Source organism: Anopheles marshallii, chromosome 3 (assembly GCF_943734725.1).
Source record: "Anopheles marshallii chromosome 3, idAnoMarsDA_429_01, whole genome shotgun sequence".
In the NCBI taxonomy this organism is placed as follows: Eukaryota; Metazoa; Arthropoda; class Insecta; order Diptera; family Culicidae; genus Anopheles; species Anopheles marshallii.
In genome coordinates this window covers 78095464-78122017 of record NC_071327.1, presented here as the reverse complement: position 1 = coordinate 78122017, position 26554 = coordinate 78095464, and the positions used below count along the sequence as shown (strand labels likewise).

The following is a 26554-nucleotide window of genomic DNA, read 5'->3' as shown; positions in this document are numbered from 1 at the left end:
CTGTGTCCTCGCTTACTGTGTGTTGAACCACGTTGCCGGCGGGAAATGTCGTGGCGGCGCATTTGTTAAATTACTCCCAAAGCTAGATTACATTCGGTTGGGAAAGTTTATTGGACAAATTAGCTTAGGTCATAATTTACTGCACCAGTTATACATAAACACACACACACACCCACCCACAAATGGAATGTAAAGACTGTACTGGAGTTTAATATTCGCCAACACGTAAGTGGTTTCATCGAAAATGTATGACTTCAGTCAGGGAGGTCCGTTCTTCTTTCTGAAATTGTGGAACCTTTTGGGCACCCTTTTCTGTGTAGTGTGATACACACACGCACGCACGCAGAGGGACACCAAGGATTATTTTGTAAAACCAAATGCTCCGGTCTTGCCCATTTAGAACATGAAAAGTGTCTCCCATATTGGGCAATGGGTTGCCAGAGCAATGGAACACATATATATATACACACCAAGGATGTCACTATCAACGGGCGCAAGGTGGAAGAGTCGTTTCATAACTAAGCGGATCAGATTATCCGAGTTGGAATTAACACATCACTACGACGACGACCGAACAGATGTTAAACCCTCACCAATATGGGGAACCTCGGTTTCATAAATTCCCGTTCAAACTTTCGAACACTTTGCACAAAATTTATACCACCTGACACACCGCAATGCATACATTTAGGGGCAGAGCGGGACTTGCAGCAAAGCAAACAGAAAAAAATAGTACCAATTTTTGCTTCTCGGTACAGGCTCTGGTGAATAGGAGTCCAGGATATCGCTTCCCCTTCCTGTTCCGATTATCCGACAGACACATGTACGCGTTACCAGCACGCTAGAAACGACACCACGGCACCACGTGTAAATCCTTTTCGACATAACAAAGTTGCTACCATAAGCTCGTTACCGGTTGCACCCGCTGAAAGGATGGTTGATGAAAATTTCTATTTTTACGTGCATGAGTTGGGGTTTTTCTTTTATTTATCAGCATCATTCTTCGACGCTGTCGTGTCATGTGTGGTCGCGATGTAAGGAGCTGCTTTTTTATGAGATGTCAGGGCCGACGAAAGCGGTACAGGATTGCAAGCATGCCCGGGGTCAGGTGTATCGCTCTGTGCTTCTGTATCTTCCTGAAGCGATACGCCACCCGTCTCCGTACGACTCGAAGCTGCAGTTCAGAGGTTGAGAAGGTATTATCTGCACACCAGAACCGAAATGCCAATCTTGGCCCCTGACAGCCGGTAAGATAGTGTGCTTGTGGCTCGCTTTATGGATCCAGCGTGATCCGTGCGGGAGAAGACCTTGATAAACACACGGGCACACTGATATGCCGGTGTCTTTGGTTACTTACATTCCACCTTATAGTGGCTGATGGGTTGGAAATGGTCCTGAAATGAAGACGATGTTGATGTTGATGATGATGATGATGATGATGTCCATAGTATAAGCTGAGCTGAGCTTTGCTTGAGGTCGTGTGCTTACGCTGTAGCATGCATTTTATGGCACATGAAGTGGAAAAGATGTCTTTTTCGGAATGGAATGCACGGTACAGAAATACTGAAAATGGGACTAAAGTGATAGGTCCTAAATTTTTATTCTTAAATAAATGACATTTCTAGGGGCTTTTTTAAGTTCAGATGAATAGGAAAAATTTAATGATGGCCGATGGTGTATCTGTAGCGATGGACTAAAAGTATTCGACAATAATCTTTTATCTGCTTTGAATCATTCCCTAAGCAAAGCATTCCTATCCTCGCTATTAGTGTATAGCTAAGTCCCTACCGCGAAACAAGTCAACCTTCACCCAAAAAAAAGCTTAATTATTAGTCTTCCTTCCAACGACTACTAAAAGAAGGTGTCATAAAAATGGTGCATTATCTATACGCTCGCGCTAATACCGATTCCGGTAGGAGTAATTCCTTCCCATGCCAGCCGCACTACGCCGAACGATGAGTGTGAGGAAATAAACAGGATAATTAAAGTACCTCCGGAAAAAGGGATTAGTTTTACTGTCGTTTCCTTCCTGCCGCGATTCGGTTAATGGTGATGTTTCTATATCTTTAAGCTTCATCCTCACGGGTGGATGATTACAACGCGCTCTCGCTAGCGCACACGGACACGGGATGTTCGGTTTGAGTGCTGTCATTTCATCCGCTTTTCCGCGCGTACACGGACGGTCGGTTGTCATATTCTCAGTCCCTATAGACGCAGCCATGGTCGTACGAAAGTGACGCGGGGAAATGCGGATGGATGGAAGCAAAACGTGAGGCTTTTTTAATCAACTTTTCATCCCGAGAATGTGAAACCTGTAGCGTAAATGAGAGGTGTTTCGGTAGAACGGCACGCAAGTAGACCGTACTTGGCGGTACGTGGCAGGTTTGGCGCGAGCAAAATTGTGAAAGCAGAAAGTTGTGCTTCTTTTTCTGGAACGGTCTATAAACGTGATTGTAAAACTTTCGTCATATTAGCAAAACTTCGCATGGCGAAGCGACGACTGTGTAGACTGTTAATAAGACGCATACAACTGCATGCGGTCGGTTACAGTACGTATTCCATTGTTGTTTTCGTTACGAAGAATCGAGCAGAAGATGTTCCCGGAACGGTTTCATCTCGAAACAACTAGCTTGACACTTTTCCTTGAAGTGTCACTCGGATCAGTTTCCTGTTACTTCTCGATGAGGAACTTCAGCATACAGTATTACTTTGCTCCGCTTCGTAAGACATATCATTGCGGTTTTGCTGCCTCTATGGCTGACAGAGCCGTAACATTCGCCTCCGCAAACCGAATGGTACAAAATTGAATTACGTTAATAACCACATACGCTCAAAGTTCCGCATTCAATACGGTTCCTATCGTTAGCTGAGGTCAGACCGTATCAGGCACGGAATGTTCTCTTAGAACAACGTTGATTGAACCATGAAGTTCCAATGAAATTAAATAGAATAAATGAAATTCTTTAGCTGCTCTTAATCTCCGGTGCTGTGGAGTAAATTATGGGTTTACTTTTCCTGGAAATTTTATCACATCTTCAGTTAAATAAATTTCCTCGCATGACACTGTACGCAAACGCGATACTCATTACTGGAAGCGTTTGGCTCACCGGCAAAGATAAATGTTCACCGCTGAGAAACAGATGGTACAGATATTACTTTGCATCCAAATTTCCGTCTGGTCGTGTGTCTATCTAAAGAAACAGTCCGTTGTTTTGTGAATGAATGGACGAGAGAAAAAAAAATAGGACACCGTCTGCTGCTGGTGAATTACGAACATATGAAACGTTACTTCACGTTACCGTCGAGTTGGTACACACAAGTTCGTGCGGAATAATGTACGATTGTCATGCAATACTGTTTGATTTAAGTAGTCATTGCTTCGGGAGTGAAAGAAACTACCAACACTTCAAGTGAGCTGTTTTTTAGCCGTGTGAAGTGTATTTAAAGCGGCTTACTGGTGACTAATTTTATCCAAGTGGGCGAAAAACAGACACTTTGGAAAGTTTTAATTGGGAGCACGACGCAAAAAAGTTAATAATTTCGATTAGAAAAACGCTTGGCTGATTCTCGATGGGTAGTGTTTTTCACTCGAATGAGGTAGATGTGAATGATTCTCGGTGATTTTGGAGGAATATTTGAGTAGTGTACAAAGGTGTATTGTACGAATTGTTGCGAAAAGCTTTCAGAAGAAAGCAGACACATAAATTTAGGTGACTTATGTGCACATAAGGTGATCTTTCGTATAAGTTGGAAACGCAAAGGCGATGATTATTTTTAAAACTGTAGCTCTGTGGAATGTGTTAAGTGTCATGGATTTACTTTAATGCGGAAAAACCGTCCAATGGGATTCATCACATCGCTTGTAGCTTAACTTCACACCCATCGATTCTGCTGTCTCTCAAGCTTTGTTCTCCCAACTCAACAGGAACAAAGGCTCCTGTTGAGGCATCGGAAGTAAAAATCGATTCTAGCAGAAAGAAAAAAAAGAAGAAAACAAACAGCCTCGCCCCAAAAAAAGCCCCAAATCATGAAACATAGCTCACTTTTCGTATCATCGCAACTCCAACACCAAAAGCCACCAGTTTTCGTTCATTTGATTTAACACTTTAATCTGCACCGTTTTCACCTTCTTCACGTGGGAGTGTGTGTTCGAGTCAGGAAAGCTTCCTGATGTACGGTGCCACCCTGTGGTGGCGGCAACCCGAAATCCGTGTGCCTTGGAACGTATGGAGGCACATGAGTAAAAGCGAATCACTCCATAAAGATCGAAGCCTCGTTCGTGGTCGTCATAGTTGAAAGAGCGCTACGACGAGGGAAAAAAATCGCGGTAGAAAGCTGTGCTCAACCTGATTGTGAAGCGCGTGTGGAATTACACCGCGAACAGGGACGAAAGCACAACAATGGTTGATATCACCCACTGCCGAGCGGTTGTTTTCCTTTTTTTCGTTTCGTTTTGTTATGTGAGTGTTTCCACCTTTTGCTGACGTGTTGCCGAACAAAGCAGAAAGAACAAAAAAACATATCCCTAGGTGGGCAAGTTCAAACACTATACCTCGGCAACCAGGAAACACTTTAATACGCTCGGCAGAGGAACAGTCCGCGGAGTGTTCGGTTGGTTGTTTGAAAGAGGAAAAATCGATGAACAAATTGGTTAGCATAGTCTTTATTTACATTTCGCCTTCCGCACCAGCGTGCCGGGAGCTGTTCGATCAATCTTTGGTTTGGAACGCTTTGGTGAATGGCAAATGCTAACGGGCGCGCGCTCTGTCATGCACGGAAATGGAACGGAGTCTAGTAGAGACATGATTTGTGAAGGTTGTGGGTCGACGATGTCGAACCATGGCCACGGGCAGCAACCATGGCAACGTCACCGATGGAAGTCTTAAGTACCGGAGGACGATAAAATCCTTTACACGGAACCCTTCTCGGTCTGTGTCGTTCTCCTGTCCACGGCACGGCACGGTACCATGCATCTATAATGTACCCAGATCAGGTGTAACCGAGATATACCGGTTCGTGGGTGGAGTGTTGGGTTGGTCTGCTGTTGATGTATGTTTGAAAAAAGATGAAATGCGAATCTACCGTGCAAAACTGTGCGATCCCAACGAAGAGAATGTGAAATGTTGGTGTGTTGGTATGTTTGCTTTCGCTTCGGTCCTACGTGAGATCTTCATCCCTTTCACCATGAACATCGTATCAGCATAACACGCGATATTCGATACCTTTTAGCGTGTCTTTGTTCAACTCGTCCCGGAGGCTTACACGGCCGGTCGGAGCAAACGCCTCCAACCTCCGTACACCTTTCACTTAAAGGGATCTTCGTCGATCTTCGCCTTCGACAAGGAACCATTGCGAAATATATTTAACGTTTATCCTTTTTCGACCTTTCACTTAAGATTCTACCTTGGCAGATTTGGATCGATTTTTCTTTCTTATTCCGCTTGATGTTTTCTTATTCTTCTTGATGCTCTTCCCGCTAGTCTTCGAGCATCGAGCCAAACATCGCATTATTGCAATAAAGATAAAAAGGCGGAGACGAATGGTAAACGGGAATGTTCAAATCGTATCGATCGAACGCTGTTATCAGTTGATATTGAGTTCCAATTATAACCAAGTGGAGAAGTTTTGCGTGGCAAAACGCAAAACAAGGATCATTTCATCTGGTGCGTTTTATTCCGTACCGGGATGCGGATACATCCCGGCAGGCAGCATTGAACCATTCCCTGAGGGACAGTAGGCTGGCAGGGACTGGGAGTCTGGGAAGCGGGCGGATCTTTTATTTATTTCTCTCTTCCCTTATTCACCTGTTTGGAGCACATTCCATTGCAATTTATTTTCCTTTCCTTTTCTACTGCCCATAATGCTTTCTCAATGAATCGAGGAAGCGAATCGTTCGTAAGAGTATCAGAGAAACATAAATAACAAGCAACTATGCAGAGGGGGAGCAACAGCATCCTATCCTATTTTGGAGGTAAATAAATAAGATTCTCGTTAACTCAACGGTCCAGGTGCGGGAATGTGCCAACATGGGAATGGAGCAACACACATTGCTACATCGCAACCTTCCGGCGAATTATATTTTACCAATCGCTTCACCGTATCGCTATATTTACCTTTTCGTGTCCTGTGTTTCCATCCCGGGCGCAATATTTCACTTAACGTATTTTTATCTTCCTTCTTTCTTCACTCTCTTGTGCTTACAGGCTACTTCTGGCACATAACAGATTTACATCTCGATACGTACTACACTACCAAGGGTGATATCTTTCGCAGTAAGTATTCACGTATTTCTGTTCCGTTAGACAATCTGAGCTACCATGTTCGTGTTTCGTGCACATTCTGTTTCTCCCTTTGGCCATCTTGCTTTTTCATTGCGTTTACGCAAATTTCACGCGCAACAAACAATAATGGAACTCGGGAGTTGTTTGAAGAGAAGTGTCCTTCTCCTTTTTTTTTCTGCTACGATAACAACACTCACTCGTGAAGAACGTCTAGCGCACCGTACGGATGGAGGTTTTGTGAAAGGAAGCAAAGGTACTCGTCGAGGACGACCAGCATATGCATAAGCATCCACACACAACTGCTCGTAAAGCATTCCACTACACTGGTACCGGGCACTTGGGTCGGATAAGTGTTTGAAGGAATCCGATTTCGAATGACGATTGTTGGTGAAGAATTACCGATACCGATACCCAGGATGGGACTGATCGCTCGTAACGTTTTACATGTGATTCGGAGCACAACAATAGAGCTTTGGAACTGGAGGATTATTTCTTCGGGGCCGCGTTGCTTGAGATTTACTGAGGCATGATATGAAAGCACTTACTGCTAAGCTGCATTTATCGTTCCACATTCATGTATAAGCAACACAACAATAGAACGTTTACAAGGTTTTTGGTACTTTTCGGATCGTTTTGAAGACACGTTATTTCATACTATTTCTTATAAAGGAGTTTTATACGAGATTGCTATGAGTACGACAATTACGATTATTTTCCCATGATTATCACCTTTAAATTGTTCAGTAAGTTTGTTGTGAAACTGAAACTGTGGAAACACAAACTTAAAATTAATTTGAAAATTATGTTTTTAATTCACTCTCATACTTTGTTTAACAATTCCTTCCATGCACGTGTTGGATTTTCAAACAAAATGCTCCGTGCTCGGCACACCAACGGACACTGACGTTGCAAACATCCACCACATGGTTTATTGATTGTACCAAACACGCATTGAAAAACAACATTAAAATCAATTTATTCCATCATTTTCAAAGCGCGTGTGGCGTGAATTAATAATTGAAGAGGTAAACTAATAATGCAACAACGGTTATTGCAAACAAGCCCACCGGGCCATAGCTTTCTGTACATAGAAAACCTTGGTATTCAAGTTGAAAAACTGTATGTTTAATGAATTGACACTTTTTTGCCGCTTCTATTCCTGGCCCGGAATGTATGCTTTTCCTATTGGCCGATAATGAGGGCGACGCATGGGGTACTGGGCTGATTAAATCGAAACGGTACACCGCTGACATTAACACTTCAATTAATATCGCATGATTGCGATAGTGACTGTGTGGTGTGAAAGTGAACAAAAAATCTCCCATTTTGGAATGAATGAAGAGCGCCACATATTAAAATATTAAATTATGCTCCAAATTTGCGGTGTCCCCGTCGAGGTACACTTTGTTCGGTAGGGTGGAACCCGTTTTCATTAGAGTAATTTTGTGGCAAATCGTGAAGCGTCGTAGGTAAAGTTGTTGGTTGAAATGAAATTTCTATTTTACAATAGAAATCCCAGAGCTGCTTGCGGTGGTGGGGAGCGCAATTGAAGTTTGCCCGGACGCGGTAAAGAGTGGTGAAAGTTTGCAGTAGCTAACTTAATAATACAACCATTACACATTCAACTACTTCCGAGTGTACCTTATACACTCGCACACATTTACGATAACAACTCTCGAACTAGTTTTCACCCGGTTGGTCCCTTAGCCGCGGGCTCCGGCGGGATGGGGAAAAAGTTTTACCCCGTCATATCTCTTCCGGGCAACGCGCGTTCGCCTGCAAAACTGCAAATCTCACCGGATGACCTAATTTGAGTTGGGCCCCTCAAGGAGCACCCACTGCTTGAATGGGTGGTCAGTGGAACTGGAACAATTTAAGCAAGCAAAATGAAACATATCTCCACTTTTGCAACGCTCCGGCAAAAGAAAAGCTGGCAGTGGAAAATGAGCAATGGCACACACCGAAAAAAAGTAATATGACTCCAGTGGCGCCATTGTCAAAACTCTGGTCCCTGATTGCTGGTTAGTCGTGAGTGTGTGTGTGTGTGTGTGTGTGTATGGGTCTGTATGTGATCGTAAGCAAGCCGAAAGCGACTGACTTTATCCAATAAAAGAGGGAGAGTTTTCCCAGCCGGTTGCAACGGTTCCGTTCAGCTGCAAATGGCCCAAAAATTCTGCACACGAATGAGAAAAGTAGCTCAGCTTTATTCCACTCACATCCACGCTGTTAAACAACGGGGACAACTATGGCGCAAGGATCTGCCGGGAATGTCTGCAATCGTACTCGGATGCAGCTTTCTAGCTAATCCTTTTGCATTGTTCCTTCTGGCTTGGGATTGTTGTCCGTTTTCGTCCACTGTCGCAGCACTGATATTCTTTTTCTCGTCGTTTTTCGTTGTTTCCGTCTCGTGCCCGCATGTGCGAAAAGGGCCGTGACGTATGTGGGCATGGTTTTATTTTTTCTGCTCTCTCACATTCATTCTTCCACACACTAACGGTTTCTGATTATTCTGATCCGCAGGTTGCTGGCTTAACGAACATCACTCGAACACGGCCAGCGCCAAACGACCGGGACTGTACGGAGATTACATGTGCGACAGCCCATGGAGCCTGCTGGAATCCGCCACGCAAGCCATGAAGTCCAAGCAAGGTGATAACGTCGAGTTTGTCCTGTGGACTGGGTAAGTGTCCCCGACTGCATTTGGTCCCCGTAGCCCATGCACGATGGCGTGTAATAGTTTTTTCCCCTTTTGTTCCATTTTCTGTGTTCTTTCAAAATTGTCCCCAACCGGGGGTCCAGTTGTGTGTATGTGTGAGAAAATCCATTTTTTAAACATTTTTTCAAGGGAAGTTTTTTTCTGTATCATTGAACAATTTTTTCCTGCGTGGATGTGTGTGTATGCCGTGATTTTGTCCCCGCTTTTCTCATTCCGAAATGCCGTTACTTGCCATAAAACTTCTTTTACAAAACCGGCACAAAACGATCGAACAAAAAGGCACACACAGTAAGTCGAAATATTGGAAGGAAAAAAAAGCATTAAAGCTCACCCAACGGATACCACGCTCCAAACTTTAGTGCGCGTGATTTATCGACAGTCGGTACAATTTATGATGTCTTGCAAGAAAAGTACCCAGGGTACGGGAACATGGCGTTACAGGGGCGCCACTTTGCGATACTTTCCACCCGTGAGGTTTTGTGTCACGCTTTTTGTGTGTGTGAGTGCTTGAAACCAGTGAGTTACGGGAAGAACTAACCATTTTCCATGGGTTTCACCCGAGCACAGGGTTTTTTTTTGTTGTATTCACGTTGGTTGTGTGAGGTCCACCCCAAATGCGGAAATGAATCGAAACGGGTACCCTTCGACCCGGGGTGTTATTAATATTCGCCCACAATCGCTATAAAATCTCAACCAGTATAAATCAAATCATCCAATGCATTGGCAGATCGGTCGACCACCGAAATTCCCTCGTTAAAAATGGTCACCAAAATGGACTACCTTTTTTGCGAGCGTGTGCTTCTCTAAACTGTCCACTTGGGCGGTTTGTTTGTTCCCTGCCTTTGCTACCTTGCTGAAACTGGCACGGGAAAGAAGAAAAACGGATCGTTGTCTTTTTGCCAGCTTAGAGATCACACGGAAAGCTCTTTTTCAAAAAGGGATGAATTTTCTTCATATTGTTCACCCGGGGGGATCTTCGGGAGCCACCGGGAACGAGCACGTCAATGATGCTAGCGTGCCGTACTGGGCGCCTCCATCGGAATCCGAAGCATAACCGATTTTATTCATTTGACCCGTGTTTGCCCCCACATGCCGGCACGTGCGCTGTTTGTGCACTGTTTTCCGCTGTTCTCATGCGTCACCTAACGTTTTGAATATTTGATCAGGAATTACATAATGTTCCGAGCGGTACGCGATATGAATGATAAAAACGTTCGTCTCGTTTTGCCGAAACGGTTTCGTTGCCAGGAATGAGAACATGGGCTGAAGTGGTTTCTTGTTCTCTCGTTTTGCGTGTGTATTTTCCTTCCACCAACAGGGAGCGTTATCATTCCATCGTGCAATGGAATTGTGAACGAATACTTTGTGATTCTGTTTTTCCCACTGTTGTTCGATTTCGATTCCTGATAGCTCGCCTATGACGACAAAACTTGTAAGCATTTGATCGCGTTAGCCTTTCACGATGGGTGTCGGAGCAGAAAAAAAATGTAGGCCTTCCAACAGGGACGTTTGATCGAATGCTTGACTGCTGCTCAATCGTGTCTGTAGCTACGACAGCTACGAAATGGCGGAATAAAAAACAGGGACCAAAATAATGCAAGGGACGAAAGTAAATGTTAAAGCGCCATTTACCGGTTTGATCCGTTCCGGGTGCCATTTTACGGAAACAAGTCAACGGGAATGCAATCACGAGCGTTGAAAGTTCAAAGCATTTGTGCTTGAAACATATGAACGGTGGACATGCGGTACGTACATGTGTGCGTATGAACAGCGAAACGAGGAACCATCCGTCCGTGTGCTTTTCTTCCATCTGGTTCGTTATTGTGTTCGTGGAAGGATTCGCAGCATAACATCGATTAATACTGGCAGGCATATGAAGCAGAAAGTTCAGTAGGAAAAAAGTAACGAATGGGATTATCTGAAACCGTAAACGGAAAAGAGTGAGCCTTTGACGAATGTGACGATGCTACAGTCACAAAATAGAGCATTCTACTAAAACATTTATGCAATATTATATAAACGGTTGTTGGTTTGTTTAAGATTTGTCAATAATAATAGTGGCATAAGATTAAGTTACCCAACAATGAACACTCCACATTGGAAGAGATTAGCGGTTACGATAAATGATAACTATTTTATTAATTTATTGATTGTCATTCGTCTAATGGCTTCTGTTCGTAAATATTTATTTAATGTATTTTATTTAATAAGCAATGTGGACCAACCGGTTTACATGAAAAAAAAGAAAAACAATTAGGGCAGTAAATGTTTGCTTCTCAAACTCTCGATCCGAAGTGAAACTATTTCTCATACATTTTAAAAGCAATAAAGAAGCTTCAGTACTGTAAAAATTATTCAATTGAGAATTAAGTTAAATTAACTCATCATACCTTAATGTGTCAATTCTTTATGTCTTTAAGCCGTTGAACGATTTTTTCATCAAAACCACACTCACCTACACTGCGAATCTGAAGAAATTACAAATGTGCAAACTTCGACAAAGATGCGTTCGCATTAAAGATCGTATTTGCTTCGTACACCATATCAGACCGTCATGTTGCTGCCGTTGTCTCGTCAAACTGCTAACCCGTGGTTCGGTATATGGGTTTTCATTTTCCACGGAATTTGTTATCGACGGGAGGCGAAAAATGGAAGGAAAACACGTGACGCACCCGGGGTAAATACCGCTCGAACTGAGGGAAAATAAATCCTGAGTGTGTATTCCATTTTTGATAGGCAATTTGCTTTGCCGTACTCGGAGTAATTCCGAGCCGTACATTCCCTCGCATGTACGCATGAAGGTGCCGTTTGGCACCGAAAACAAGGATTCGCTTGAGTCGATAAAACGAAACTCTTCGCGCGCGCACCCGGTGAAACATTGGATTATATGAGTGGCACCAAACTGTGGGGCAGTGAAAAAGTTCCTTCGTCTTCCTTAGAATGTCGGAGGTTGAACGAGAGCAGAAAGCTTTGTGTGCTTTGCTTTGCCTCCCGGTGGCGGCATGGACATACGGGAAAGACTTTGAAATACGCCTCTTCGATTCAAGGTGAAATTCAATTAATATTAAATGATATTTCTTCGAAAACGGAAGCTTACTAACGGGAGTGCTCTTTTCTGGTGCCGTTCGTTTTGTGGGTTCACATGTGGAGCATGAATTTCGCCGATGTACTTACATTCCATCCGCACTGCTGGGAGAACATAGAGACAAAACTCCCACCATATCAATGGCAGTGTGGAATGTATCTGTTTACTTGCCCTTGTGTTTCGATCAGTTTATTTTACTTGGTCTTAAGAGCTTTGCTATATTTTATCGATTTTAGCTTTACGTACACGTTTCAAATCAAGCCTACTAGATTGTGATGCAAACTGTGGCAAGCAAATACGGGTGAAAAATTATTTATTCATTATTTTCAAACAAATACACCAAGGATATTGCTCGTAATGCTATCATCGGCTTTAATATCCACCACCAGCAATCCTTAGAGACACCAATTTCACCGTTCTTCCTTGAGGTGCCATGCTCGGAAAATTAATCTTGGCTCACCTCCAAAACAGACTGGAATGAAATAATAAAATTCTCGCCCAATCATGCCCCATCCTTCTCTCGCTCGGGTGGTATGTGGTAGCATTGCAAGCGAGCAGTACGACATACACCCACTTAACGAGTCTCCGAGACATTCAAGCTTGTCTCCTATGGCTAGGAACGCTCACAAATGACGTTCCTTCCATTGGTTGGAACATATCCTGAATGCATTGCGTAGCTTCAGATTTTTATTCCTTCCCCCTCATGTGACTTGCGGACCATTCCCGTATAGTACCGGAAGTGGTACTAGGTCAAGACACTGTACAAGACTGCTTCAAATGCTGCACAGTGTTAAGGCAGTGCCAGAAGTGATTTTCCAACCCAACCCCGGCTCCTTCTAGAAATAGTCCCCTTTTCTGTTTTACCTTCATGAAAAGAGTCTATTGAACCTAGACACACTTCTTGGCGAAGGTAAAACAAATTCTTCCCTGTAGGACAAGAGCTTGCTTGAGATGAGCACAAAGAAGAGCAACTGGATTGCATCTCCTTCGCTAACGATGTTATGCGCGCACCTGAACAATCTGCACACTTTTCCACCACGAATAAGTTCCATTTTCCCCCATTCCAGTTGGTAATCGTGTATTCCCTTCCCAGCCCAGTTCTGTGCCGTGAAATTGAGCGTTTATATATGTATGAACGCTCGCTCTCCAAACAGCACTAACCCCTGCCCTTGAAGCACTATTATCCTTATGCAACATCAGTACAGGGACATTTGGTCCAAACCGTGCGAAACCTTCCGGGTTCGCATTAGCGAGATCAGTGGCACTCGACCGGGTAAGGCGAAAGGACTCGGCACACGTTTGGCGCAGCCCTTCAACGGCAAACGGCAATTGTTTCGAGATCAAGTGAAGCCGACTGATTAGAGCCGTAGCTGGCGTGCGAGTTAATTAAAATATTTTAATTAACTCGAGCTACTTCTCGTTGCGTCGTACGCAGGTTGGTGGAGACGAAGCTGGATTGGCATCATATTCACGTTATGCGTTTGTCTACCGTCCTGCCTGCTTCATTCGAAGGGTGGTATGTCAAGAGGATGCTAAGGCTTCATTACCTCATCATTCGGTGCTTGTCGTAGAGTGGAGTTATTATTAGCCGATTATGGTTATGCTGGATTATGTTCGCCTGCGCTGTTTGCAATGAAGGATCAATCAAGAAGGAGGAAGAGTTGATTAAATGATGCAGATCATCTCAAACAGAAGAGCAAGCTGTCGAAAGAATTCATAAATAAAAATGACCTGTAATTGTATTGCCACCACTAGGCCAGCACTATTAGATGAAATTCGTTTCGTTGTAGTACCTGCTAGAGATATGAGAAAAGATCTTACTTGAGAGTTCCGAGGGGCTTTGAATTTGAAGGAAGAACGAAGGAAGATATATATTTTAATAAATTGATTTAAGGAATTCAAGTAATAATCTGAAAGTACTTGGAATAAGATAGACCAAGACTGAATACAACATTCTAAGCAAGCAGAATAGAATAGACATAACAGACTTAAGGTAAGATTATGATTAATGAAACCTTCTACCCGAACTATCGACGTAACTTGCTTAAAAGCATCAGTAAGAGGGTGAGCGATTCTTGTTCATTTATCCGAATTTAGCATAAAATCATACAAAAGCAATGTAGCATTCACCTTTGTTACATCTTCTGTTGCATACCTGTGTTTTTGACAAGAAAAATCCATTTGAGCACTTCATCCAAACACACCCACAGAAACGTTTTCATTAAATCTGGCAATCAAACTGTTTAATTTATCGAACAAGTAGCCTTACAGACCTGCAACCGGACCTCCGTAAGTGCATTTCCATTAGATCGCAGTAAAAACTTGCAGTCAGTCAGTTTCGTTTTCCCGTTTTTTTCCCTCCTCCGATCTCTTCTCTTTAACTCGTTCCTGCGTGGAGTTTGAGATCGATCGAAAGTTGATGGGAAATAAAAGCTTCAATAGCACAGAAATAGCGCCATTCTGCCGGGAAGGTTGAAAAGCACGGTTTGTTGTTTTGCTTCCTCTGCTTCACTCGTTTGGCGGTGCCAAAGTTATGCCAAACCTCGCTGAAAACCATAAGGAAATTGGTTTAAGCACTCACACTTCTCTCGTCAATCGGGAAGGGCGCGTTGGAAGTTGGGATGGAAACGGTCGGAGCACCGCAAGCAACTGAACCTTTCAATACTTTTATGTCCATTTCCTCTTGCTCCTCTCCAAAGAAGTGTTTTTGGAATCAGACGAGGATGTGATAGCCCTTCTTCTAATGAATACAGTGTGGAGTATGTGCGGTCAGTGGTTCGTGAAAGTTTCCCAATTTGTACAACCTTTTTTCTCTCTATTTCTTCGCACCGGGCGTGGGAGAGAACTGCTTCATTTCATTAGACCTTCGAGCGAAGGGAATCGAAAGCTTTCTCTGTGGAAGGAGCTGTTCTCGGGGAAAATGGGAAGAAATCATGGTAAATGAAATAATTTCTTTTGCATTCGATTTTGATCACCGTGGTGGAAGGCAAGGGAAGAGTTGGGCAAAAGGTGTGCAAAGAACCGGATGTTTGAGGTTGCACGGTAGGGGCAGCAAACAGCTTTCGAATGTGTGGTCTGAAGAAGATGCGGTGTTTACATTGCGTTCGAAATCTGGCAGCTTCGGTTGCGGTTGAACGGAAAGCAATCATTCCGTTCGGTTCTAATTAAATAGCCAATTAAGTGCAAAACTCCTCCACCGCTCTGGGTTTCGTGAAGGTGGTGAAAAATGTACGTAATGGGGTTTTAGATAATGTTATCGTCTCTATAGAACCAAATTTGGTACCATTTTAAAATAGCTTACGTTTAAACTATTTTGTGTTTTTGAAAATAATTTTAAATCGAACACATTTTCCAAAAGGTATTGAAAATTTACTTGCATTTTCGTTCAATAGTAGCTCATACTCAATTCAAACACTCTAGCATCAAGATAGGATTCTTTCATGGAGAAAAACATTTCTTTATTGCTTCTGTATTGCTCAAGCAAATTCTGTGCTGTAGAAACATTTGTGCTTTGAAGAAGATCACCATCACCCTATTGACCTGTACGGCACGGTTTGCGAAGCTAATTGTGTTGTTCCACCTCATTCCATCGCTTAAAAAGTATTGCAAGAGCGAGAATTAAATTCTTATTCCATTTCCATTTATCGTAATGCTCCACTCAAGCAGGAGTTTTGGAAGGCGCAATTTTGTGCTAATTACAGCGCAACCTCTTCGTCGTGTTGTTGTGGACATCACGTTTCCGACAGCACTTCGGAAAAGGTAAGATGCCGCTGTTGCAGAGTGGAATGGGCGAAAGAGCGCGAATAAAAATGGCCTGGACACTGTAAAACATCTTAAAAGGGGCCAAAAATCGAATGAACGTTCGATACTGCAGTGGTATGCTCGGTTGTTGAATAAAACATTACCATTTCTTAGGCTTGCGAAGCCAAACCGAGCCAAGTGGCTTCCATGACCATCTCGTGAGGGAAGTGGCTGGTTGAGAAATAAAATATTTGAAGGAGGGATTCTTAAGGAGCGAAAAAAAAGGCAAAACGGAATGGGAAAACACAGCAATGAAACATTCATTCACGTAGAATTCTTTCTTGGATAGCTTTTTTCATTGAATTTTATTCGTACTTGGTAACGCTTGTGAGTGGATAAGTGAAACGGAAATAGAGAAGAAAATTCTGCTCCTAAATGTATGCTATTTTACGGCAAAATTCGCTTTATAGGCTTTGGTACTGAAACGATCGCCTAACGATAGAAGCAAACAATCATTTAAAGTGTTTCTCCAATTAGACGCGCACTGATGTGTGATAAACCGATATTTCCTCGGTGTCAGGGTGGGACTGGGAAAATAATTTGTTAATGAAACAATCAAACAAACAAGAAACAAAAAACATCCTGTTGTGAAATGTTGCCCCAAGGCAAAAGGAATGACCTTATCGGGTAAACATTAACGTCAACAAACAGGTACGCTTCCAGGCATCCATTGCATTCCATTAAACTGTGACGGCCCATTAACGAGCAATGTTTGCAAGCGCGAGCTAGAAAGAATGTGTTTGAAATTGTTTCTCGCCAACGCAAAGCCAGACCCGACTGGCGTCATTTTGAAAATGGCCACCTAATCAAAATTCAAGCCAAGCTCAGTTTTCTGCTCTTAACTGCTTTCCCACCTAACCTGCCTGCTATTGAATGGCGCTGGAAGCTGTCGATGAAACAATTTCCAATCAATTTTCATCGAAACCGAAACCCGAGATTTCATACCTTTTCCGTTTCGCTCGATGTGGAGCTTTTCAACAGGAGAGGCAAAAAAGGGCGAAATAAAAATATAAAGCTTCTCACGCGGTCATGCTGATATTTGAAAATTTTCCCGTCCCGTGATCGCGGCCCAGGCCGTGGAACATCACGAAAAGCTAATTCTGGAATGTCACGGCAAAAGGATATTTATTGAAGCTTAAGCGATTGAATCTTTCGTTCGGACCCGTTCGGAGCGTGGTCTTTTTTATTCAAGGCCTTTCTTCTTGTTCCGGATCGTTTCGATTACAATCCATTGAGGAAGAGATAGAGAGAGAGAGAACGGGGGTAGCAAAAAAAGGTAAAAAGAAGGGTCATACCTCACCGGAGGATAATTTGACCATCCTACTCGATCTCAACGGTAGCGTACGAAGCCGTCGCAGTCCATCCGTTCTTTCCGGTTCGATAATTTTAAAATTCACATTCAAGCCTCATTGTCAATATCTCACTTTGTCCTTTTTTAGACATTTTTTTCTCTTCTGTTGCTACGCTATCCACTGTCCGTTGGTGTGCCTTGCCTTCGATTACTGATATAGCGATCCAGTTCCATGCTTTGTTCGATCGTTACCGGTACTGGAGTGTTTTACCTCGCTGTCGCATATCTCGAAAGGATCGAATTTTTCCTGCCCCAAGTCATGGTAGAAAATCTATTGAAGCTCATTTCCATATTTTGTTCACCAACAGCAACCGTTGTCGTCGTCGTCGTTATCGTCGTTGTCACTGTACTACCATTGTCCCGTAGCACTGTAGATCCGGTTGTTATCCGGTTGATATTCACTCCCCGTGCTTGGGCGCTTGGTTTAGACGGGTTAGACCTGGGAGATGGAAAAAAAGTTCATCCAATGCCGATGGCTATTATGCCGTCAGGGACAGGTAGTTGAAAAACTGGACCGTCACAATGGTAAAAGTCTTGTCTGACTGTAGTTCCTCTTCCATGTCGCTTGTTGGTCCACTGTGCGGTGTAGTCTGTCTCTGTAGATTGGTTTTAAATTTATGCTCTCACACACGCCTTTCGATCGAATGATTTGCTGGTGGAGGGCCAATTCTTTCGAGCGACATTTCTATATTTCTTTTGGAAGAAAATAATTTCAAAATCGCTTTCAAGTACATCCTTAACGACGCCACAGCACTGTATCGAGTAAATCTAAAGAGTCATTCCAATGGCGATGTTTCTTCGTACTTGCCGCCGCCACGTGGTGTGCCTGCAAAAATGGGCTGGTTTCTGTATTTTGGTGCAGAAACATAATACTGCCCGTGCCGTTTTGCCCTGCAGTCGGAACCGTTTGAATGATTTGAATAAATTTCATGCCTCACCACCCTCAATAAGATCAGGCCCAAAGATTACGGTACATCCTTGCCGCTGTATGTGGGTAAGACGGAGCAGGGCAAGGAACGGGGAAAGGAATGACTACAACAAGAAAAAAGCCAGCGGACACATTCCACCGTTCGTGATCGTGCACTCATTTCCATTGCAAATGGCGCTGTCACTGGCGGGCGTTGTCATGAAGAAGGCTGGGAAAGGGTGGTGGGTGGTAGGAAGAGAGTCACCACAGGCTGGCGGTTTTGATGTGGAAATCTATCTTATCCCTGTTTCCGTTCTCCCTTGCCATCTCCTCCGACAGCAAGCATACCCATCCCCCTTACTTGGTTGGCGTTGAGGCAGAAAACTGTCATCTCATTGTCGTGTTGCTCGTGTTTTTCGCGGGTGTGCATTTCCTTTATCCCGCACCACACATTTTCAATTCACGCGCAAGAAAACATACCAGCGCTATTCGAAAATGTACAAAAACTCTGGAAGAAAAATATGTTTTCTCTCTCTCACACTCACACATCCAGAAACGCACCACCCGGAAAATGGGGCTTTGTTTTAGCGGCTTTTGTTGGTGAAGTGCCCTTGGTGTAAGATTGGAAAGGCACAGAAAAACAGAGTACAAGTGTCGTTTTTCTTACCACTCTGGCTCTCTTTCTCTCTTGCCACTGTTCTTGAAACGTTTCGCGCGACGCAGCATTTTTAACGCGACGGAACATTAGTCGCCTCCGAAACACCAAACGAAGCGTGATGACGAGCAACATAATCACTGTCCGGTGGGAAAGGGAAAGTTATGTTGATGCTTCGCTTGCTCTGTTATAGTAACAGAAAAAAAAGCGTGGACCGCATACAATTACAAACGGAATTCGAATTAAATTCACAACACTCTGGAAGAGAAACAAATTGACCTTACTTGGCTGTTAATCCATACTAGCGCTGAATGTTCTAGGATTCCTTAATGACGGACGTGATATACGTTAACAAATTGATTTGGTTATGTTATTGGGCAATCCACTTAGAAGGGGTTTCAATTTTCCAAGTGATCGAATTTTCTCACAAAATTATATAAATCATCTTTATTTAGTTAAACACTAATTCAGAATAATGGTGATATTAACGAAACTACCGAAACCCCCATTTTGACTGGTATGGCAGTAATTAATGCATAACCACCACTTCCCTGTTCCATAGAACTTCTGTTTTATAGGAAAAAAACACTCAAAATGATTTCAAGTTCTAGAGTTAACGATTTTCTCACACGTACGAATAGCCACTTATAAAAACCTTGTTCACACATCATGAAACTATTGGTTTTACACAATAGAATTAACAAAACTGGTGATTGATTGTGATGATGTAGTATAACAATCTGATAATCATTAAACAATTGATATGAAAAACCTAATAGATAAACTTTTTATTTTTCGTCTGATCTACTCTAGCGACGGTCTTTCCCATTCTGCCAAGCGAATGCACGAAACCAAGCGGTTGGACGTGCTGCGTAACATTACGGAGCTGATGAGCCGAACGTTTCCGTCACAGTTTGTGTTTCCGGTGCTCGGCCATGAGGATGGTAGTGCCAACTTCGAGCAGCTCGGCGATCTCTGGCGCCACTGGTTACCGCTGGAGGCGTTGCAAACGTTTGAAAAAGGTAAGCGAACAATTGCTGCAAAACACACACTGTTCATTAGCAGCATCACAAAATCATACTAAATCGGTCTTTATTTGGGCTTGTGCTCTCGTTCCAGGTGGTTACTACACCATCGAACAGACAAAGAGCCGGCTAAGAATAATAGCTTTAAACACGAACTACATGCGACACGATGCCAAGTACTCGCAATCGCATTCGTCGGCGGTGAAACAGCGGCCAGACGGCTCCTACCATTACCCGGCAGGTGGTCACTACGGTGACCATCACATGGGCAAACACTATCACGCCCGAGAAGGTAGCTCTTCCGGGTATCTGTACAGTGACCGACGGAACGGATATAGTAGCAGTAGCAGCAACCTAGCGGACAGTGGTGTCGGTGGCCACGCCAGTGCATTATCGGGATCAAGCAGCCACGAGTCGGAGAAGCAGTGGGAGTGGCTGGAGGAGGTTCTAGCAAAGTCGAGTAGAAATAAGGAAACTGTAAGTACAAGATGCTACCTACGAATGGGGAAAGTCTGGTGCTATCGCTCGTGGCAAAGTGTTGAGCAATTCATGCATCCGATGTAATTAGTTAAATGTTTACTAGGTGTTTGGGAAGAGGTCTTGAAAGTCTCTAATTAATTTATTGAAACTATGTTGCTAGGAAGAAAATGCTATATAAATCACTTTGATAAAGCAAGAAACGTACAACACTATTAATACAAAACTTTAAACAGTCTTGCAGCTAACACAATATACACAGCTTATAATTTAATCAAATATCAACCTCTCTGGAACTGTCAAAACAACCATGTTGAATGCTGCTCGTCCGTGTATGGTATACACTTGACAAGATTACAGTTCGAATCCAAGCAATCATCGAAAAGGCGTGAAGCCGCTGTCAGTAACATTCAGTAGTTGATTGACAAGTGAGAGTGTGAGACTTTGTACAGGAGGTCTTTGAACTGTTTGAATGGATTGAAAGGGGCGCATTGTGATATATTTATCGGTTGCTGTTTCTCTATTTGAAGTGTAAACAGATTCAGCTGATAGCAGAATGGGCATATAGACTCAAACATTACACCTTTTCTAGCAGCAATGATGCGCTAATATTCGAAGAATTAGTTTACCTTTTGTTGTATTTATGGTGGTGTGTCTGAAAAGGTCAAATATGCTTCAATAAATAACCGATCCTCAAACAAATCATACTTAAAACCTTATAATAGGATGGCTTGATAAAAATACAAATATACTTCAACTTTAATGAGCTTTCTTAATTTTTTACTAATCATGCAACAATCTTTACATTCAAAATTCACACAAACCTTATTACGCCTTTTGACCTGTCGTTCAATCGACTTACCAAATACAACCTCAACCAACCACACGACACATCCGTGAACAGTTGGAGCGAAGAAGTTTTTCTTCAACAGCAGCAGCAGCAAAAAACGAAACAATCGCTACAGAACTTCAAAGCAAAGTCGTTGAAAATATTGGAAAGCATCCGCACCGCAGAGACCAGTTGCAACAAGCAAGATCTCGGCATTGGCAGGGTACGCATTGTCACACGGCCAGCACGGCGAAAGGATGTGTGCACAGCAACAAAACGAAATGCTTGTAATGAGTATCGAATGAGGGTAAGGGATCGTTCTCAGTGTCACGGTGCAAAGCTTCATTGGAACCAGCTGTGCCAACTGGGTCTGTTGCAACATTTGCCATTGCAGCGAGCAAAAAGTTTCTCATTTTTTCTTATCTTTCACTTCAGTTTTATGTTGTTCGTGTTGCTTTATACTTTAACGTTTGTATCAGCGAACGAATCCCGCGAACGAACCCAAGCCATTGTCTATCCAAGACGTGATATTATTTTTCTCGACTTACGAAACGCTCTGCTTCTACTTTCTGTTACACTTTGTAGTTCTTTTTTTCTCTGGGGTTTGTTTTTGCTTTTTCATAGCAAAAAAGGATCACCATTAGTGTTAGTGGTGGGGTTATAGGAGTGATTCCTATTTTTTGTACCAAGTAAAAGTACAGCACAAAAACGGATGTTGATTTTTTCGCCTTTACCGGTGCATCCCACGCAAACGCAAAAAAGAAACGATCAGAACTATGTGTGTGCAGTATGGTGGGCGAATGGAAGGAAAAATTAAAATTAATTAAAAAAGTCCCGCAGCAAAGTTGCCCGCTTAGCGCGCAGGGAGGGGAGAGCGTGTGAAGGTGGCACGATTCGGAGTGTAATCTTTTTCGCGCTGTTTACAGTGTAACAAACACAGCAGCGCAGCATTTGCTTTCTTTTTTTTCCATCCCCCTAGCGCAATCCATCCATCCCGACCGGGCAAACGTCCGAACCGTAACATTGCTCCTTTCGGCACAGAGATCCGGTTCTAACGGTCTTGATTGGTGGTTGGTGGTTGGTGGTGATGGTGTTGTACCTTTTTGCCAAGACACAAGCGTACATTGGTGTTGCCAAGGATCACGAGAAATCCCTTCTTAACTGCTGTTCGTGTTATAAGGTCGGATCTTTTTTTGCTCCATCCCTCTGTCTTTCCCACTCACCATTCCTTCCATCGCGTTCTGCTGTCGATTCAGCAGCGTTTGTGATCTTCGCTCGGTATCGCGGGAGCTAGATTTTGCTCATTAAAGAGAATCGTTTAATACCCGACCCGCGGTGTATGCTCACGTTTTGTGCGTTTAGGTCACTGCCGATGGCGTTTTAAAAATATGGTCCCCAGTACACATTCTAAATTCATTACAAAACACAGCCCACACTGGGTTGCTAGGAAGCCGAAACAGTGGCTAAAAGGTAACAGGAATCGAAGAAAAAACAACAACAGATTCCCATGCTGCCGATGATATTCTCTTCCCAAAATCCCGCCCATTATCCACACGGTTGTTAATCTCTCGGTTAATGAAGTTTTCCAAATTTTGTTGTGTATTTTTTTTTCATTTCGCCGTGTCTACTGATTGCCCTCTTTCGACCCCGGTCTGCCGTTATGCTCTGTATGATCGTGTACGCGGCCCTTTTGTTTCTGCTCGGGTCTCGGATCTGCCTTTTTTTTGTTCTTGTTGGCTAAATTTTTAAATCAGTTCCAGCCGCTTGCTCATCGCGGAAAAAAAAGATTCACAAAAGGTAAGCCCTGGCCGCAGGCTAATGGTTAAGAAATGTTTCTTAATCTGTTGCCCAAAGTCTGTTCCCCTCGCTGCAATGGAAAGGTTCGTGGCGAGAAGTGATTGTTCCCTCCCATCTCGCTTTGTCCCACCTTCAAGTTTCGCTTTTAATGAGGTTGGGTTGGGCACGATATTAAAGATAGAACGGAGGAGGATTTATCCACTAAAGCTCCCCTAGTGACTGTTTCATTTTTCGCAGACCAGATGCAGACGACGGGCACAGTTTGAGAAAATGTGCGTAATGATGATCTCGGCAGCAGGTAATGATGACGCAAAGTTAAGCCAGAGGTGCTAACGGTGTGAACTGAGAACTGGCCTTCGAAGTGTAGGGGCGACTGCTAAAAGGAACCATTAGGGAAAGTCGTTAATTATGGCACATAGACACGAGCTGCTAGGATTTAGTGATGCAAGTTAGTCCGAAGATTCCACCAGAAATCTAGTTTTTTGTAAGCTTGTTCTCTTCGGAAACGACTCCACAACACGGAACTGTCGAACGACTCATTTTCGCACCGAGTTAACTGTAAAATTTCTCTTCTCCAAACGTTCCGTGTAGCCGGTTCGCAATCATCGCAACGCGTTAATCACACCCGCAAATGGTAGCGCGAAAAGGATGGACACACGGGCAAAGATTAATTTCCCCTTCACCACCCCCTTCAAAACCTTTTAATGGCTCTCGTTGCCATTTGCTGTCAAGCAGGTATTAAGCGGCGCAAAAGCGATGCTGATTAAACCAAAACTTTCCCATTATCCCATGCATATGCTGGCTGTCACCCTTTTAACGACACCAACACGCGCGTCCGTGTGAATCGTTCATTTTGTGCAAATATTTATTCCCCTCTGTGTGTGCGTGTGTGCGTGTGTGTGTGTTTTAAGCGCTAAGAGGGTCTCTGAAGCGTTGTCACTAATTGGGCTTTGATCTTTGGTGCGTTTTGCGAGAAAGCGGGTTCACACCCATGCTCCTATGCTTATCATTTGGTTACTTTGTGCTGTTCGGATGAGTGCGTGAGCAGTTGGGGTCAAAAGCAGCGGGGCAATTTTGATAGTACCCATTCCCCATGTCCACGTGTACGCTCGGTGGACATATGCTGTAATTTAGATCCAACCCACTAGCTACCCAATTTTGGGCAAACATTATTCTAGCTAGTGTCGCGAACGCGGGCTGTGGTCGTGAAAACGGTCGTGAGCATGTGAAGCCGGTCGTGGAAAACCAAACATACATAATTAGCGGACCAAACGGCCGTGCACACACGTTTCGAAGCGTGCCAAGGCTTATCGGAATGAGTTTCTACCTATAGTGCTGTGTCAGGTGAAACATTTGACACTTTCAATTCCTCGGAAAAGTGTGAAAGTTTAGCATTGGCCGAATGCGGCCTATCTAACCGACCAAATTGGGTTTTGCAAGGGGGGAGTGGAGGTTCATCATTTATTCCTCTCATTGCTAGTTGTTAACTTTAATGAGGATTTGCCGCGTGTTTATCTGGCAGGAAACGATCAACAGGAAGTAGAGAACATTTGCCCTACCTGCAAAATGTATTAACTTTAGCTTTATTTAACCGCACGCATTAAAGCTGCGAGTTGAAGGTACATTTTTGGTGCATAATTGTTGGTTTAAAATAGTTCCTAGTCATTAAAAATATTCCTAACCAGTGAACGTGTTCTGAGACATTTCTACAATTACAATTTAATATTTTTGTACGATTTTAAGTAGGCTGTTTTCAAAGCTGCGAATGCAATTACGTGACTGTTGCCAAGCAACGAAATGACTCCAACAAAAATACCTCCTTATCATCGCTTTTCTGTTCACTGTCTCATAGACATTCGCTATCGTAACTTATTACATTATGTTTACAGTAATGTTGCAAAATTTCCACCGATTACTAACGCTTCGGAAAATATTTCATCGATAATGTCTAGTCGTTATACTTAGCAGCAGTTGTCCCTGTTAGCTAACATTAAGAGGAAATGTGTTCATTGTACCGTTCCAATTAATAACGCAATCAATAAGACCTTAAAAACGTCACACTCAGCGTTCGGAAACGGTTGACTGTTTGTGGGAAGTGACATCGCACTTCCCAAAGAAGAGTCATCATGCATAATGGTTCCTTCGGGGGGCAACGAGCATGTTTTGTTATTTGCAGAAGGATCCTTTGGCCAAACTTTTGCCACGCCGAACGAACCAGCAAGACAAGTTATGCTAAGGTTTGGCCACCCCGGAAGGCAAGTTTACGGATCCGCGGACTAAACTTTATCCACCTTCTTCAGCCGGCAACCGAACGGTGGTGGGCGCTACAGCCGATAAATGAGCGAAATGCGCGACCGCTTCCGACGTCGCTTCGAGCTCGCATCGAAGATGAAACTTTTCAAGTGACACTGCAGACGTCGCTAGTGGCAAAGAGGACACGTTTACGTTGTGAGCAGCAAAAGTCGAAACGACGGTGTGTCTGTGTGTGGGCGCTCCCTATCCGTGTCACACTGTCACAAATGGAGTGAACTTTCTTCTTCCGGCCAATCGAAACCATCGCCAGCCGGGTGACTAAATGATGCTGGAAAATGTTCGTCCCACTTTCCATCACTTTCGCAGTCGCTATCGCTCGTGCTTGTTTCTTTTTTGTGTTGCTGTTGGCACTCTTTTTTCTTTTTGTTTGCACTGGTGAGTGTTTGTGTTTAGTATTCACGCAGCAGCATCGATCGCATCACAAATCTGTTTGTTTCGAAACCCCCTGCCCTTCTGGCAAAGTTTCTTCGTCGAACGGGGTTGGAAATATAATTTAGCCTCCAGTTCCCAATCTACAATCTGCTTCCAACCAATGACCATGCGACGGGTTTGACTGGAAACTGGAAATAATCAGCATCCTGCCCGTAAGCTGTCCGGTGCAGCTGATAAAATTAAAACTAAATTAAAAATCGATTAACGCCGCTATTAATGCGCAGCAACTCACAGAACGGTGCGGTACTGCTTTATGTTGCTTCTTTGCAGTGCTGTTAGTGCCGGTAAAGACGAGCCAGATCGGGCAAAGTTTCCTGTTGAACGCGTCCAACTTTACGTCGGTTTAGAAAAGAAAGCTTTGAAGGACGTTTTTATACCCCGTTCGGTCGCATTCTTTGAGATAATTGCCAACGGAAGCAGCTGAGTTTTACTTACCATTCTGTAGCGATAAGATAATGGGAATCATTTGCGACACGTTAGGAAGGAAATTTATGTTTAACTGATGAGCCATGCAAAAAATAGTGCAAATGATCGAATTTTCTGACTTAAAACGCGAAATTAGATCGTTCGATTGGAGTTGTTGCATTTTGAAATGAATTAAAATATCTTGCAGAAGTTGCTGGCTCATATCAGAGGAAATATGAGCCATGTGCAGTAAAAAATTTGATTCTGGTTAAAACAATTTTCCTATAAGCCGATACACAACAATGAAACAGTGTAACAGCCACAAAATCCTCCTAATTGAATCCATCGCATTTGAAGCAAATCGTTAAAGTATCTTATTAAACACGAAAATCATCACCGGCTGGACATGATCGGCAGTGTTCTCAAGCAGCAGGGAAGAACCACCCTGTACCGTCCATGCTTCTTCGAATCAAACGATTC

At 43.4% G+C, this 26554-nt stretch overlaps 1 protein-coding gene across 1 annotated transcript in view; it reads left to right on the top strand.

Moving 5' to 3' along the window:
* LOC128713187 (acid sphingomyelinase-like phosphodiesterase 3a) overlaps positions 1–26554 on the top strand; it is a 43320-nt gene that overhangs the window by 10861 nt on the left and 5905 nt on the right. The window contains exons 2-5 of the mRNA XM_053808047.1: positions 6204–6272; positions 8802–8961; positions 19610–19818; positions 19916–20298. Coding sequence (XP_053664022.1) covers positions 6204–6272; positions 8802–8961; positions 19610–19818; positions 19916–20298 — 821 coding nt within the window. The remainder of the gene's footprint in view (positions 1–6203; positions 6273–8801; positions 8962–19609; positions 19819–19915; positions 20299–26554) is intronic.